This window comes from Mustela nigripes, chromosome 2 (genome assembly GCF_022355385.1).
Source record: "Mustela nigripes isolate SB6536 chromosome 2, MUSNIG.SB6536, whole genome shotgun sequence".
Classification (NCBI taxonomy): Eukaryota; Metazoa; Chordata; class Mammalia; order Carnivora; family Mustelidae; genus Mustela; species Mustela nigripes.
In genome coordinates, this window is record NC_081558.1 from 6241100 (window position 1) to 6254062 (window position 12963).

A 12963-nucleotide genomic window follows, 5' to 3' on the forward strand; every position below is an offset into this window, starting at 1 on the left:
CCCCTGGGGATAAAAATATATGTTTATAAAAAATAAAAAATTAAAAAAAAAAAAAAGTTCAACATCACTAATTGTTAGGAAAATGCAAATTGGAACAGCAGTGAGATACCATTTCACATCCACTGGGATGATTATAGTAAAAAAAGGGGATAATAAAAAATCTGGATAGTTTGGAACTCATACATTGCTTATGGGAGTGGGAAATGGTAGAACCTCTGTGGCAAACAGTTCAGTAGTTCCTCAAAAGTTAGCCTGGAATTACCATATGACCATACAATACCAGTCCTATGTACATGCCCAAGAGAACTGAAAACACAAGCTGATGCAAAAACTTACACGGAAATGATCATAGCAACATTATTCATAATAGACAAAAAAGTGGAGATAACCCAAGGCTCATCAGTGAATGAATGGATAAATGCAAAGTGGTTTACCTTCTTACGGTTTGCCTCCGTAAGAGACTCTTAACTCCAGGAGACAAACTGAGGGTTGCTGGGACAGGGGATGGGGTAATTGCGGGATGGGCATGAAGGAAGGCATGTGATGCAATGAGCATTGGGTGTTATGTGCAACTCATGAATCACTAAATTCTACCTCTTAAACTAATAATAAATAGTGTATGTTTATATGGGGAATCTAAAATAGTTAAACTGATTGAACAGAGAGTAGAATTAAATTGATTTAAATAAAAGTTTTTTTAAATTAGTAGAGCTATACAACAGATATTATTTAGTCATAAAAAAAGGAATGAAGTACTTATACGTGTTACAACATGGATGGTCTTGAAAACATTATGCTCAGGGAAAGAAGTTGGTCACAAAAGGCCCCATAGTATTTGAAGCCATTAGTATGGGATGTTCAGAATAGGCAAATCCAGACAGACAGAAAGTAGATTATTGTTTGCTAGGGGATGTGGATTAAGGGAAGAGTAGGAAGCAACTGCTAATGGGGACAGGAATTTTTTTTAAAGAACATTCCATACCCTACATCACATCTACATCAAAAACTAATGATATACTAGTCGGTGGCTAACTGAACATAATTTTTAAAAACTCCACCATTAGATAGTGGGATGATTGTACTACTCTACAAATAAAGCACTAAATCGTGTACTTTGAAGGGGTCTATTTTCTATGTGATCCTATCTCAGTAGATATATGAGAAGATTGGATTGACTCTTTTGACTAGTGGCTCACTACTGAGCCGCACAGTCTGGCTGCTGGATTCTAAGCCACCCCCACCTTCTATGGATCCTGACTTCAGTGGCTAATTTCTTTTTTTTTTTTTTTTAAAGATTTTATTTATTTATTTGACAGAGAGAAATCACAAGTAGACGGAGAGGCAGGCAGAGAGAGAGAAAGGGAAGCAGGCTCCCTGCTGGGCAGAGAGCCCGATGCGGGACTCGATCCCAGGACCCTGAGATCATGACCTGAGCTGAAGGCAGCGGCTTAACCCACTGAGCCACCCAGGCGCCCCAGTGGCTAATTTCTTAAGGCATGGATGCTCTACTCCACATCCCATGGCCCCAACATCAGGTGCCTCCAGGTATGCTGAAGTCTACTCTGGCTTCCTTGAATTTCTGAGCCAATTGAGTTCACTGGTTTAGGAATAAGTTGGTTTGGTATATATACACAATGGGATATCTTCCATAAGAGCTAGAACTGGGACCATGACAATGGGGACACTTTTACTTAAAGGACATCAGAAGTCTCCAGAGTGATTAGATCTTGAGCTGGAACTCACCTGAATGCTAAAACTTGACAGCCAGAGAAAAAACTCTTGATGCTGCTGTTCCAGAAGACCTGGTTGAGCTGAAAGATAGGGCAATGTTCCTTTGATCACCATCCCAGGCCAAGTGGCAGCAGAATTTTTAGCCTCTGAACATACATCCCTTCTATTTTTTCCCATCTATTTTTTCTTATCTCAACAAACACTAGCCCAGATAAGTGTACCAAAGGACATCCCATTCCAGAGTATGCCTTAGCTACAGGACCCTGGACTAGCTACTGAAACTCTCTGGGCCTTAATTTTAATCTGTTATCTATTAATCTGTTAATTTTAATCTGTTAATCTGTTAATTTGAATCTCAATCTGTTTCTTAATTTGTTAGTGGGCATAAGAACCTATCTTCATGAATTGTTATGAAATTATTATGATGGAAAATCACCCTCTGACTACCCAGTGTCCATAGGTCTGTCTCTACATGGGAATGGAGTGGATTCTCACCGCATTCTCAATACTTCTCTTGTTCTGCTGGTGTTTGGTGGTGCCTGGCTGGGCGATGTCCTGGGAATAGAGTAGGTTGGTGACAGTGAAATTCAGCTGGAAGTGCTCAGGGCTGGGACTGCTTGTTGGTATGTCTGTTGGTAGATGAGCTGATGGCTCCACTTCTGTAATAAAAAGAAGGTATAATAGTCCCAATCAGGTGAATATTTTAGCAAAAAAGTCATTCCAGCTAGTCTACTTATTCCTGGCAATGTGACCTGAGCTGGATTTTTTTAAAGATGTGTTACATAAGGCCCTCTATCCACCCAGCCACTTTGTATCCATTGATCTCTCTATCTACCAACTCTCCCCCAAGCATTATGAGAGCTCACTAGTATGTGGGGATGAGGAGATTGGGCCCTTCTGGGGCACAGAAGGCAAGTGCAGGTACTGATCACACTAGGGGACATCTGTCATACACCTTTGTTGACCTAAGTTCCTAATGTGTCTCGCTGCCTCTGGTCTTCACCCCTTTCCAATCCACTCTCTATACAACATCCAGAGGATGAGCTTTCTAAAGCAGAATTCTGTTATATTCCTCTGCAAACCATTCCAGTGCCCTAGAAAGTCCCTGCCTGCTTCTATAGCTTTACCCGCCACTTCTCCCATGTCAAAGTGTTTGCTCCAGCTACACCAAACTCCTTAGAGCCTCCCCAAATATTCTGTCTTCTAGGATATAAACACTTGTAACTCGACTCCCTAACTCTTCCCATTGGCTAGGTCATGTTCACCATCACATCTCAGTTTGTTCATTACTTCCTCCAGAAAACTTTCCAAGATGGGCTGTGTGTCCCTCCTTGGGGTTCCCTCAGGTTCTTGAAATTCTCTGTAGCAGTTTCCACAGTGTATCATCGATGCCTATTTACTTTCATGACATACTTGTTGAATGAACGAATGTGTCCTTCAATCAATCAGTGTATGAGTCATAGCCATAGGGCCTAAGAAAGCAACTCAGGATACTCCACATTTTGGGTTGGAAAGATTTATGAGTAAAAACAATCATTTCCTTGCGTGCAATTGCTGCATGTTTTTTCCCTACTTTCTGTTGTATGATCCAATGTCATGGGTCATCAACATGGGCCTCCAGAAAGTCCCCCTTTCCCCTCCAGAGCTTCCATCCATTCTACTGCTCCTGAGAAGCCCCGTCCTTCCTTCCTCATAACCCCATCTCTTCAAGCCATGAAATCAACCCCCAATCTTGCACCTGTCACATGAAGGTCCGTTAGCTGATAGGTGGCTCCTAGCCAGTGGGATGAGACGTTCAGGGTCTTGTCCAGAAAGACTTTCTTCACCACGCTGGGGTCCACATTGGAAGAGAACAGTACCTGGACGGTGACCAACATGGAGCCCAACCTAGAGACAGAGACCATGGAACTCAGCCATCACTCAACACCAGCAGTGTCTCCTGAGTTCTTGTTTAATAGGCCCAAAGACCTAAATGCAAGAGGTGAGAGATTATCTCCCAGGCTAGAGAAGACACCCTGACCAAAAACACAAGGTTTCCACGAGTTGGGAATAGAACAAATAACTATAAAAATAATGAACATCTATGGAGCACCTCTAGGAAGTGACTTAAACATTCCCTCACCATCACTCTAATGGAAGTTATCATTATAATTATCCCCATCTTAAAGACAAAAGAACTGAAGTCTGGAAACACTCAAAGTTGGCACTGTGTCCCATGATCCTCCTGTTCCCCAGTGTCTCAGTTCTTCCACCCATTCTTCACAGACCTGGGTTCCAACCAAATTTGGGCAATTCTTGAGCTGTTTACTTTCCTTCTCCAAGCCTCAGCTTCCCCATCTGAACAATGGGGATGATCACAATAGTATCCATCTCACAGAGGCTGCATGAGAATCCCATGAGATGAACATGCATGAAAGTGCTCAGCAGGGCTAGGGCCAGAGGAAATATTGTTTGGCTGATCTTTGTTGAAAGCATCTCAAAGAGGAGAAGGTGGTGGATGCTCGTGTTGGTGGTCCCATGAGGTAAATTCTTCCCTTACCCCTCCCCAAAGTCCTATGGAAGGAGATGGTAGAAATGGCTGACAGGGATGTGGGGGAGCATGGGGAGCTTGTCAATGACTTTCATCTCAAAGACTGTGCCAGGATAGAAGCTCAGAGCCGCAAGCTGCCAGTTCAGCCAGCGCTTCCAACCTCTTCAACTTACGTCAAATTGGTGACCAGGCAGGAGTGGAATATATCTTGTAGCTGGCTGCCTCTGTAGAGTTTGGTGACCTAGAATAAAGGGTGGGGCAGTGGGTGAGATGGAGGCCTCCTGGGGCTGGAGGGGGCTACTGCAGCCAGTGAAAGAACACAGGCCTTGGAGCAAAGGAGCTCTGAGTTTGTATCCTGGCTGTGTGACCTTAGGCACACCACTCCCCCTTTTAAGCCTCAGTTTGCCCATCTGGAAAATGGGGAAGGCAGCCAGAGCACCACCTTTGGAAACTGAGAGAACTCAAAACACATAGGCAAAGGGCAAAATTGAAATAATCACTTAGTATATGTGAATCAGAGGAATGACAGGGGCACCCAGGGCAAGGAGAGACAGGACTGGTGAGAGAGACACTACCTTGTCCTGGATGTCCCTCCATAGGGCTGTGTACTCCAAGGATGTGGGGTCTGGGTTGCTGAGGTTCCAGTTGATGATGCGGAAATTTAGCTGATACTCCCTCTGGGTAGATAAACTCTGGGGTGCATAGCCTGGAGCCAACGAGAGGAGGAGACTCTTAGCCATTAGCACAGAGAGAGGTATAGTGCCTACTGTCAGATTCAGCCAAACTTAGGCCCAAATGCTGGGGACTTCCAAATATAAAGTCACCCCACAATGGGGGAAAACTGGAATTTTACAGGGATTCTCCCAGGGCGAGTTTTTACTTCCTAGAATGTTTTTCAATCCTCTGCTTTTCCTGGAAAACGACTCATGTTTCAGAACCCCAGTGAGCTGGAACTCCAGGAGAGCAGGGATCTCTCTGTCTTGTTCTTGCCATGTTCCAGGGCCTAGACAGTACTGGGTACATAATATCTTCTTCTAGGAAGCCTTCCCTGAATTGTCCCCCCTCTGTGTTTCCATGGCATCCTGTTAATAACAGTGTCTCTGCCTTTTTGGTGTGTCCCTAAGTAATATTCAGTCCTCTTGGTTATGAGATTTTTCAGGGAGAGAACTTGTGTGTTCTATCCCTGTACCTAGCACATGGCTTGGGACAGAATGGTAATGTGAATGTGTTTGTTGAAGGGGTGAATGTAAACTTCAATAGATCCTCAAATATGGGGCTGAGATACTCTTCTCCCAATGGTTCACTCATTTACTCATTCACTGGGTATGAGGATATACTAACTAAAGAACTGAGGCTGTAGTGACACATTACAAGACCTCAATTTCATAGAGTTGGATAATTAAACAATTGTGGTGAAGTATGATTAGTTGGTCTGGTGCCCATCTAGGAACCACAGGACCATGGAGAGCAGGGTTTCTCATCCTCGGAACTACTGATATTTGAGGCTATGTAAGTCTTGGTGGAGAGGATCTCCTGTTCGTTGGAGGACATTAGCAACACCCTTGGGCTCTAGCCACTAGATGCCGATAGCACTCTTCCCCAGTTGTGGCAGCCAAAATGTCTACAGTCATTGCCAAGGGTCTCCTGAGGGGCAGAATTGTTTCTAGGTTAGAACCACTGACATAGAGGGGCCTCACACTGTAGAACTCCTGTCCCAAGAGATCTCATGAGTCAGACACTTGGGTTCAAATTAGGATCCATTATATTAATTTGTCAAAGAATTTCATGCTATTTCCCTAAAATAACAGGAGAGACTTTTTCCATGGAGAGTTTGGGGAGGGTATTGCCTCATCAGAACTTGGGCTGACTTGTTAAAGAGGAAATAAAGTATAATGGGGACCAATAATGATTGCTATAAATCACTCACCATTGACGAAGAGGCTGTCACGGACCAGGGTATAGTAGCCCATCTGGGTGACACCATGGGTCAGCTGGTACAGCTCCCAGTAAAGCTGCTCTCTGTCAAGTCCATGGCCCATGGAGTCATGGCGGTAGGTGCAGATGGCATCAACATGGGTAGCTGGCCCATCCTTCTCAGGTCTGGGGAGAGAGGGATGTGGGGACTCTAAAGGGAGGTCCTGAAACCTCACTATGGGGATCACAAGGAGGGGGGTAACAAATGGGAAATCAGTGGAAGGGTTGGTCACCAAAATGGTCACTACTGGCAAATGCTCAGAAAGAGAGTCCTACCTGAGGGAGATTAGTCTGCAATCTGAGTAGAAGGGGCCCAAACTGCTCTTCTGAAACAAGGATCCAAGCTGGGGAGGAAGGGGGAGGAGGATGAACAGGAGAGACAAAAGTGGGGCAAGGGCTGGGTTGAATTGATCCCACTAGGAACTTCTGGGACCAGGGTCTCACCAGGCGCTGCAGGGTCCTCTTGGTGGAGTTGAACATAGCTGAGCCATTGCTCATGTCCACTGAATACTGGAGGTTCGAGATGGTGAAGCTGAGTGTAAGGGTCTTCAAGTTGTATCCCATAGCTACAAGAAGAGAGGGGAGAGATGGCTACTACTGAGAGTTGGCCTGAGGCCACATCAGAGTCCTACATTCATTGTACTCTGTCATCTTCTCTTCCAGTGGCATCACCACCCACTATCTGGTCACCCAATTCAAAACCATCATGTCGCTCGGTTCCTCTTCCTTCCCCTCCAAGTAACCCCAATACCACTTGCAAAATGGTCCTCATATACATCCTCTCTATCCTCTTCCAGCTCAAGCCTTTTCTTCTCTCACTTGGACCAACACTCCAGCAGACTTACTGGATGCCTTCTCTAAAGAATGTTCTCTACACTGAAAACTAGAAGAAATTTCCTTAAGTAAAAAATCTCAGTATAGTCACCACTACCCATTGGACAACTACCCAGGCTTCCTTTGGCCTTCAGTGTCAAGTTCAAACTTCTTGATCTGGCACTCAAGGTTCTTCCAAATATGGTTCTTGTGATCCTTTCAGCTTCACATATCCATCTACTCTAGGTTCAGATTTATGCTTTATGTAAACCAAATCCCTCTCAATTCTCTCATACACTATGCTGTTTCTGGCTACTGAGACTTTGCTCATCAAATCTCCTATATCAGGAAAACTCTTCATCCCTTATTTTCCTGGATGACACCTCCTCATTCTTAAACTCTCATTTTGGCTGAAACTTTCTCCAGAAAGACTTCCCCCCCAAATTATACTAGGTGCCTCTCCCCAAAATATCTCACATTGTTGTTATAATGGTCTGCTGATCTCACAAAGCTAGTGGCTCCATAGGGTATGCATTAGACTGAATTGTCAGTATAATCTTTGCAATAGACATGACTGTCCTACACCAGAATTTTACAACTGACTGGTAGAGCAGAGCCTTTCTTGGGAGGGAAAAGGGATCTCCCAGATACCTGTGGTGGCTTCTGGTTGTGTAGGTGATGATGAACGAGGCAGGAATGTGGTGGCTGCCTCAGGAGCTGTGGAAAGGGCAGTCATCAGGAAGGAACAGAGTTCCCACATGGTGGGAGAAACTCCCCAATGCTTGCCTGGGCTTTAGCAGTGGTTGCCCCAGGACAAGCATTCACAGGTATGTCATCAATGGGAGTAAGGGAAGGAGGGATTGTGTGAGCAGAGGGGTGAATGAGCCCACGAGTGAAATAAACTCAAGAAAGTAAGGGCAGGTGAACAAGAGAGAGATTAAACAAGAGGACAGGGAGATGAATGGGCAGAAAAGTGGACATACAGGGGGGATACCTGGATGGACAGAGGAGTAATGAACAAACGAAGGGTCAGAAAGAAAGAATAAACACAGGAAGAAAAGTTGGAGAGATGGATGGGAGGGAAAAAGGAGGAAAAGACAAGCAAGTGAATAGGCAGAGGCTGGATGGATGGATGGATGGATGGAAAGAAGTAAAGAATAAAAGTTGGATGGATGGAAGGATGGACAAAGGAGAGAAGGAATGAGGCATGGATGGTTGCAAGAAGGAGAGATAGAAGGACGGATGGATGAATTGATGGGTGGCTGGATGAAGGAAGAGAGAGAAGGAGGGAAGGAAGGATGGACGGATGAATTGAAGAAAGGAAGAATGGATGAAAGTTTGGATGGACAAAGGGAAAGAAGGAAGAAAAGATGGATAGAGGGAAGGAAGAATGGAGAAGTCTGAGAGAAGAGATAACTTGAGAATGGGAGAATGGATGGATTAAAAGATAGAGGAAGGGACCATTGGACAACTGAACAGGCAAATTTGGCCAAACCACTGAGTGGCCACCACAGTTGCATCTTGACATTGAGGCCCCTTCTGTGGCCCTTGTAGGAGATCTTGTTTTCAGGAGGCATGGACTCATCATCTGACCTCAATCCCGCATCCCTGTAGGAAACATTTGTTCAAATTTCTTCTTCCAAACCAAAAGGGTACGGAGAGTTTAGAAAGCCAATGCCATGGCTGCAGGCCCAGAAGAGACCAAGGACTTAGCACGCTTCTTCCCACTGACCCCTGGCCACATTCAGGAGAGCAGCCTGAGATTGGGGCAAGCTCCCTTTATTAGTGAGGAGAAAAGTTTGGCTCAAGACCCATAGAGGCTGATATGGGTACTTGATGCAAAGATACATACTTGTAGGAGGCTCATCTGGACCACGTTCATTATAACCTGGAAACAAAAATGTCACACGTAAGGGGAGATGGCAGCACAATCCCAGATATTCCATGCCTTTGTCCACGTGGGGCTCCTGCTGGCCTTTCCCTCTGGGTACCAGGTAAGCATCTATGCATTTTCTAAGATCAGACTCAAATGTCATCTCCATCATTAAGGTTTTCCTGATCTTCCAGGTAGAGATGACCCTTCCCATCCACCTCTCTAGCATGCCCCTAAGAGACCCTCATCACATTTATGTTCACACATTTATTCCCCCACATATATATCCGCCCCAATATCTACCCTTCCACCCTCCCTCCAATCTATCCCTCCAACCAACAACTATTTATTGAGAACCTACTATGCGCCAAGTTCTATTACATTTGGAGAATATATCACTGAACAAAATATCTCTGTCCCTTTGGAGCTCACATTAGGACAGGATGCCCATGTAGCCTGTGTCCCTGGTGCCAAGCACAAGGCCTGGCTTATAGCAGATTCTGGGGACTGCTGGCTGAGTGAGCAAAATGAAGCATATTTTACAGGAGGGAAATATCCTAAACTTGCCCCTGCAAGGGCCAAGGTGAAGAGAACAGATGTGAACTCACAACATCAAGACCCAGACTGACTAGTGGCATGGGTAGGTCGCTTTCCTTCTCTGTACATCTCCCTCTTTGCTCAAATGGGAGTCATAAAGGGCCAGGATGTCTCCATGTCCACCTGATGTGGCAATGGTGATAAGAAAGTATGATTTGCCAAATATCATTTCCAAGCTAGGGACAGAGAGGAGAGAAGCTGAATTATTCCAATAAACCCCACCACATTCCATGCTCTGCCTCTCAGAACCCCAGAGAGGGGTCACCTTCTTAAACACTGTCCCTTCCTGGCTTCTAGGAAGATGCCCAGCATGTCCCAACCTTGGACCCCACAGATGTCCAGAGTGCCTACCTCATTTCCTGGCATTAGGGCCCCACCCAGGAGAGAAGCCCATCCCTGGTCTAGGGTAAGAAGCTGGGAGGGAAGACAGATGTGGGATTTTCTTTTCCCACGCCTCCCCTGGAATGATCTTTCAGGAGTTAAAAGCATAGGGTCAAGCACAGTGTTGGATGCTAACTGCTGGGGCTCAGGCCTGGCTCTGTTGTTCTGTAGCTGCACTCACTTGGGCAAATTACTTAACTCTTCAGAGCCTCCATGTCTTCATCTGCAGAACAGGTGTGATCAAGGACAGCCTCACAGAGTGAGTCTTGGAGGGTAGGGGTCATTATAGAGTTGAGATTCACACCTGAATTTGTCTCAAGATTTCCCCTAGGTTTCCTGACCTGTGGGACAGGGGTATGGAAGCAGTTGCGGGGTGGGGGGTGCTGAGAACTGCTCACCATTGAGGTAGAGGCTGTCCTTGTCCAGAGAATAGGGACCCAGCCGGGTAATGCCGCGGGTCTGCCGGCTCAGCTCATGGAACACCTGCTTGGCAGGCAGACCCGGGCTGCTGGGGGGCTGCCGGTAGGTGCAGAGGATGTCCACCCTTGTTTTGGCGCCATTCTTCACAGACCTGAGGAAGGAGAGATTGATGTGTAGGGAGTGTGGTCCATGTGGTACCTCTTCACCTGTGGGCGCTGCACACCTCACGTCCTGTGTTCCAACCTTACTGAACCATTCAGTTTCTCCACCTGGCCACACTCTCTCACCCCAGGATCTTTGCACATGCAGTGCCTTCTGTCTGGATGTCTCTCCCCGTCTCTCCTTACTCTCTAATAATTTCCTGGTCATCCTTCAGCTCTCAACTTAGACACCTCCTCGTTCTCCAAGATCCCTCCCAGGCAAAGTCAGGAGAGGATCCTTGTTGCCACAGGACACCATGCTTCCCCCATCACACCTCTGATGGCCCCCAGTGTGAACCTATATTATTTGTTCCTGTTCCCTCAAGACAGTGGCCTCCATGAAGTCAAGTAATGGGACAATTTAGCTCACCATTGTGCTGAACTCCCAGCACTTTGCCCATTGCCTGTTCCATGCAAAAACCAAAGTCCTTATGAATGGATGAACAAAATAGGATATATCCATACAATGGAATATATCAGCTTTAAATATATCCACATATCCATACAATGGAATATATCAGCTTTAAAAGTGAGGGAAATGCTCACACCAGCCACAATGTGGATGGACCTTGAGGACTTTATGTTTAGTGAAGTAAGACAGATACAAAAATGCAAATACCATATGATTTCACTTGTGTGAGATACCCAGAGTGGTCAGATTCATGGAGACGGAAAGTAGAATAGTAATGGCTAACATCTGGGAGTAGAGCGAAACAGGGAGCCATTGTTTAATGGGTACAGACTTTCAGTTTTTGCAAGTTTTGGAGACCAGTTGCACAATAATGTGAACACACTTAACACTACTGAACCAGACACTTAAAAATGATTCAGATGGTAAATTTTCTGTTGTGTGTCTTTTATCACAATTAAAAAATAATCCATTCCTGCCAATATTCTACATGGTGTGGACCTTGCTGCTGTCTGGAAACACACCTTCTTTCTCTCTGTCCCTCTGTCTCTGTTCCAGCCACACTGGCCTCCTTGCTGTTCATTGAATATGCTAAGCTCATTCCTACCTCAGGACCTTTGCCCATGCTGCTTCCTCCACATGGAACAGTTTTCACAGCCAGTTTTCAAGGCCAAATCCTTTTCCACCTGGGACACTGTTCAGAAATCACCTCCATGAACTATCCTGTGCCCTAGGTAAAGCTGCTTTTCCATCTTTCTGCATTTCTGCATCACCTTACTATATTTGAAACCATTTTAGATATTTTATTCTCTTGCTTAGATTCTTCTTCCTCCATTAGATGAGTGCAGGAACAGTGCCTGTGCTGTCACCCTGGTGCCCACTGCCTGCCTCAGGGGAGCTGTACCACTGATGACAGTGGACTGAGAACACAGCTGGAGAAATACTTTGTAAACCCCCACAGAACCCATACCAACCCAGAAAAGTGCAAGTAATGGCCTGATGAAGAGTTTCAGAAAGAGTAGGATGATGGGTGCATAGCATCGTGCCCATAACAGATGTCACCGAAATGTATGCTTGAAAATAGTGAAATGGCTAATTTTACGTCTATACGTATTTTGTTACAATTTTAACAATAATGTAACATGAAGATATGGATGCCAACAAGGACCCTCCAAGACAGTCTGCTACAATTGGCAGTGGCCCCCACAGTCAGAAATCCTGTCCTTCTGCAGGGGTTATGCTGGGTGGGAGGGGGGTTCTCACCTTAGTGAGGTGACTTTGCAGCCTGCATATCGGGCTCCTAGGCTGCTCCTCTGGAACAACGGGCCAAGCTGGAGAGGAAGGAGAGGGCCAGTGTGGTCAGACCCAGTGACAGCCCTGAGGAGGAGTCACGGGAAAGCTGGTCTCTTACCAGGTGCTGCATGAGGCTGTCTGTGATGTTGAACTTGAGGGAGCCAGGGTGGCCCATATCGGCTGAGTAGCGCAGGTTGTCGATGGTAAAGTTCAGCGTGAATGGCTCCTCACTGACCTCCCCAGCTGTGACAGGGGCAGAGAGGGCCAAGGCTTATGGGGACGTTGGGGCGCCCAACATCCACCCATGATGGGGCTTTCAAGGGCCTCTTGTCCTCCATCCATAAACCCGAGGGTCGCTTGTTAATGGGGACAGCTCCAGCAGCAAGCAAGGACAGGTGTAAGGATTTGGGGGCTGGAGATGGTATTCCCACCCAGGTGTAGGAGTGGAGGGGCTCTGTGGAAACACTAGCGGCTTTGTTCTTCCCAGAAAGGAAAGGCTCCAACTTACCATACTGATGTAGAACCGGGGAAAACCCCACACATTGTCCTCCATATGCTCTCTGCTCCCCCATCTCTAACTCTTTATCTCTCTGTGCCTCTGTCTCTCTTTTCTTCTCTGTTTCTCTCTTACACCCAGATATGCCAAACTTCTATGCATTGCATAAAAAAAAAAAAATCCAACGAGAAGCTGTAACCAATCTCCCTGTACATTGATTTACTCATCTGTAAGATAATGATTCCT

General features: G+C 45.9%; 1 protein-coding gene across 1 annotated transcript in view; it reads right to left on the reverse strand.

Annotated features, from left to right (window-relative positions):
• The window catches only part of MUC16 (mucin 16, cell surface associated), a 76174-nt gene that overhangs the window by 15831 nt on the left and 47380 nt on the right, over positions 1-12963 (reverse strand). The window contains exons 47-58 of the mRNA XM_059388942.1: positions 12340-12464; positions 12192-12259; positions 10298-10470; positions 8901-8936; positions 6680-6801; positions 6512-6579; positions 6189-6361; positions 4837-4967; positions 4435-4502; positions 3470-3618; positions 2227-2390; positions 1744-1811 (exon numbers count right to left, since the gene is read on the reverse strand). Of these exons, the coding sequence (XP_059244925.1) occupies positions 1744-1811; positions 2227-2390; positions 3470-3618; positions 4435-4502; positions 4837-4967; positions 6189-6361; positions 6512-6579; positions 6680-6801; positions 8901-8936; positions 10298-10470; positions 12192-12259; positions 12340-12464 (1345 nt within the window). The remainder of the gene's footprint in view (positions 1-1743; positions 1812-2226; positions 2391-3469; positions 3619-4434; positions 4503-4836; positions 4968-6188; positions 6362-6511; positions 6580-6679; positions 6802-8900; positions 8937-10297; positions 10471-12191; positions 12260-12339; positions 12465-12963) is intronic.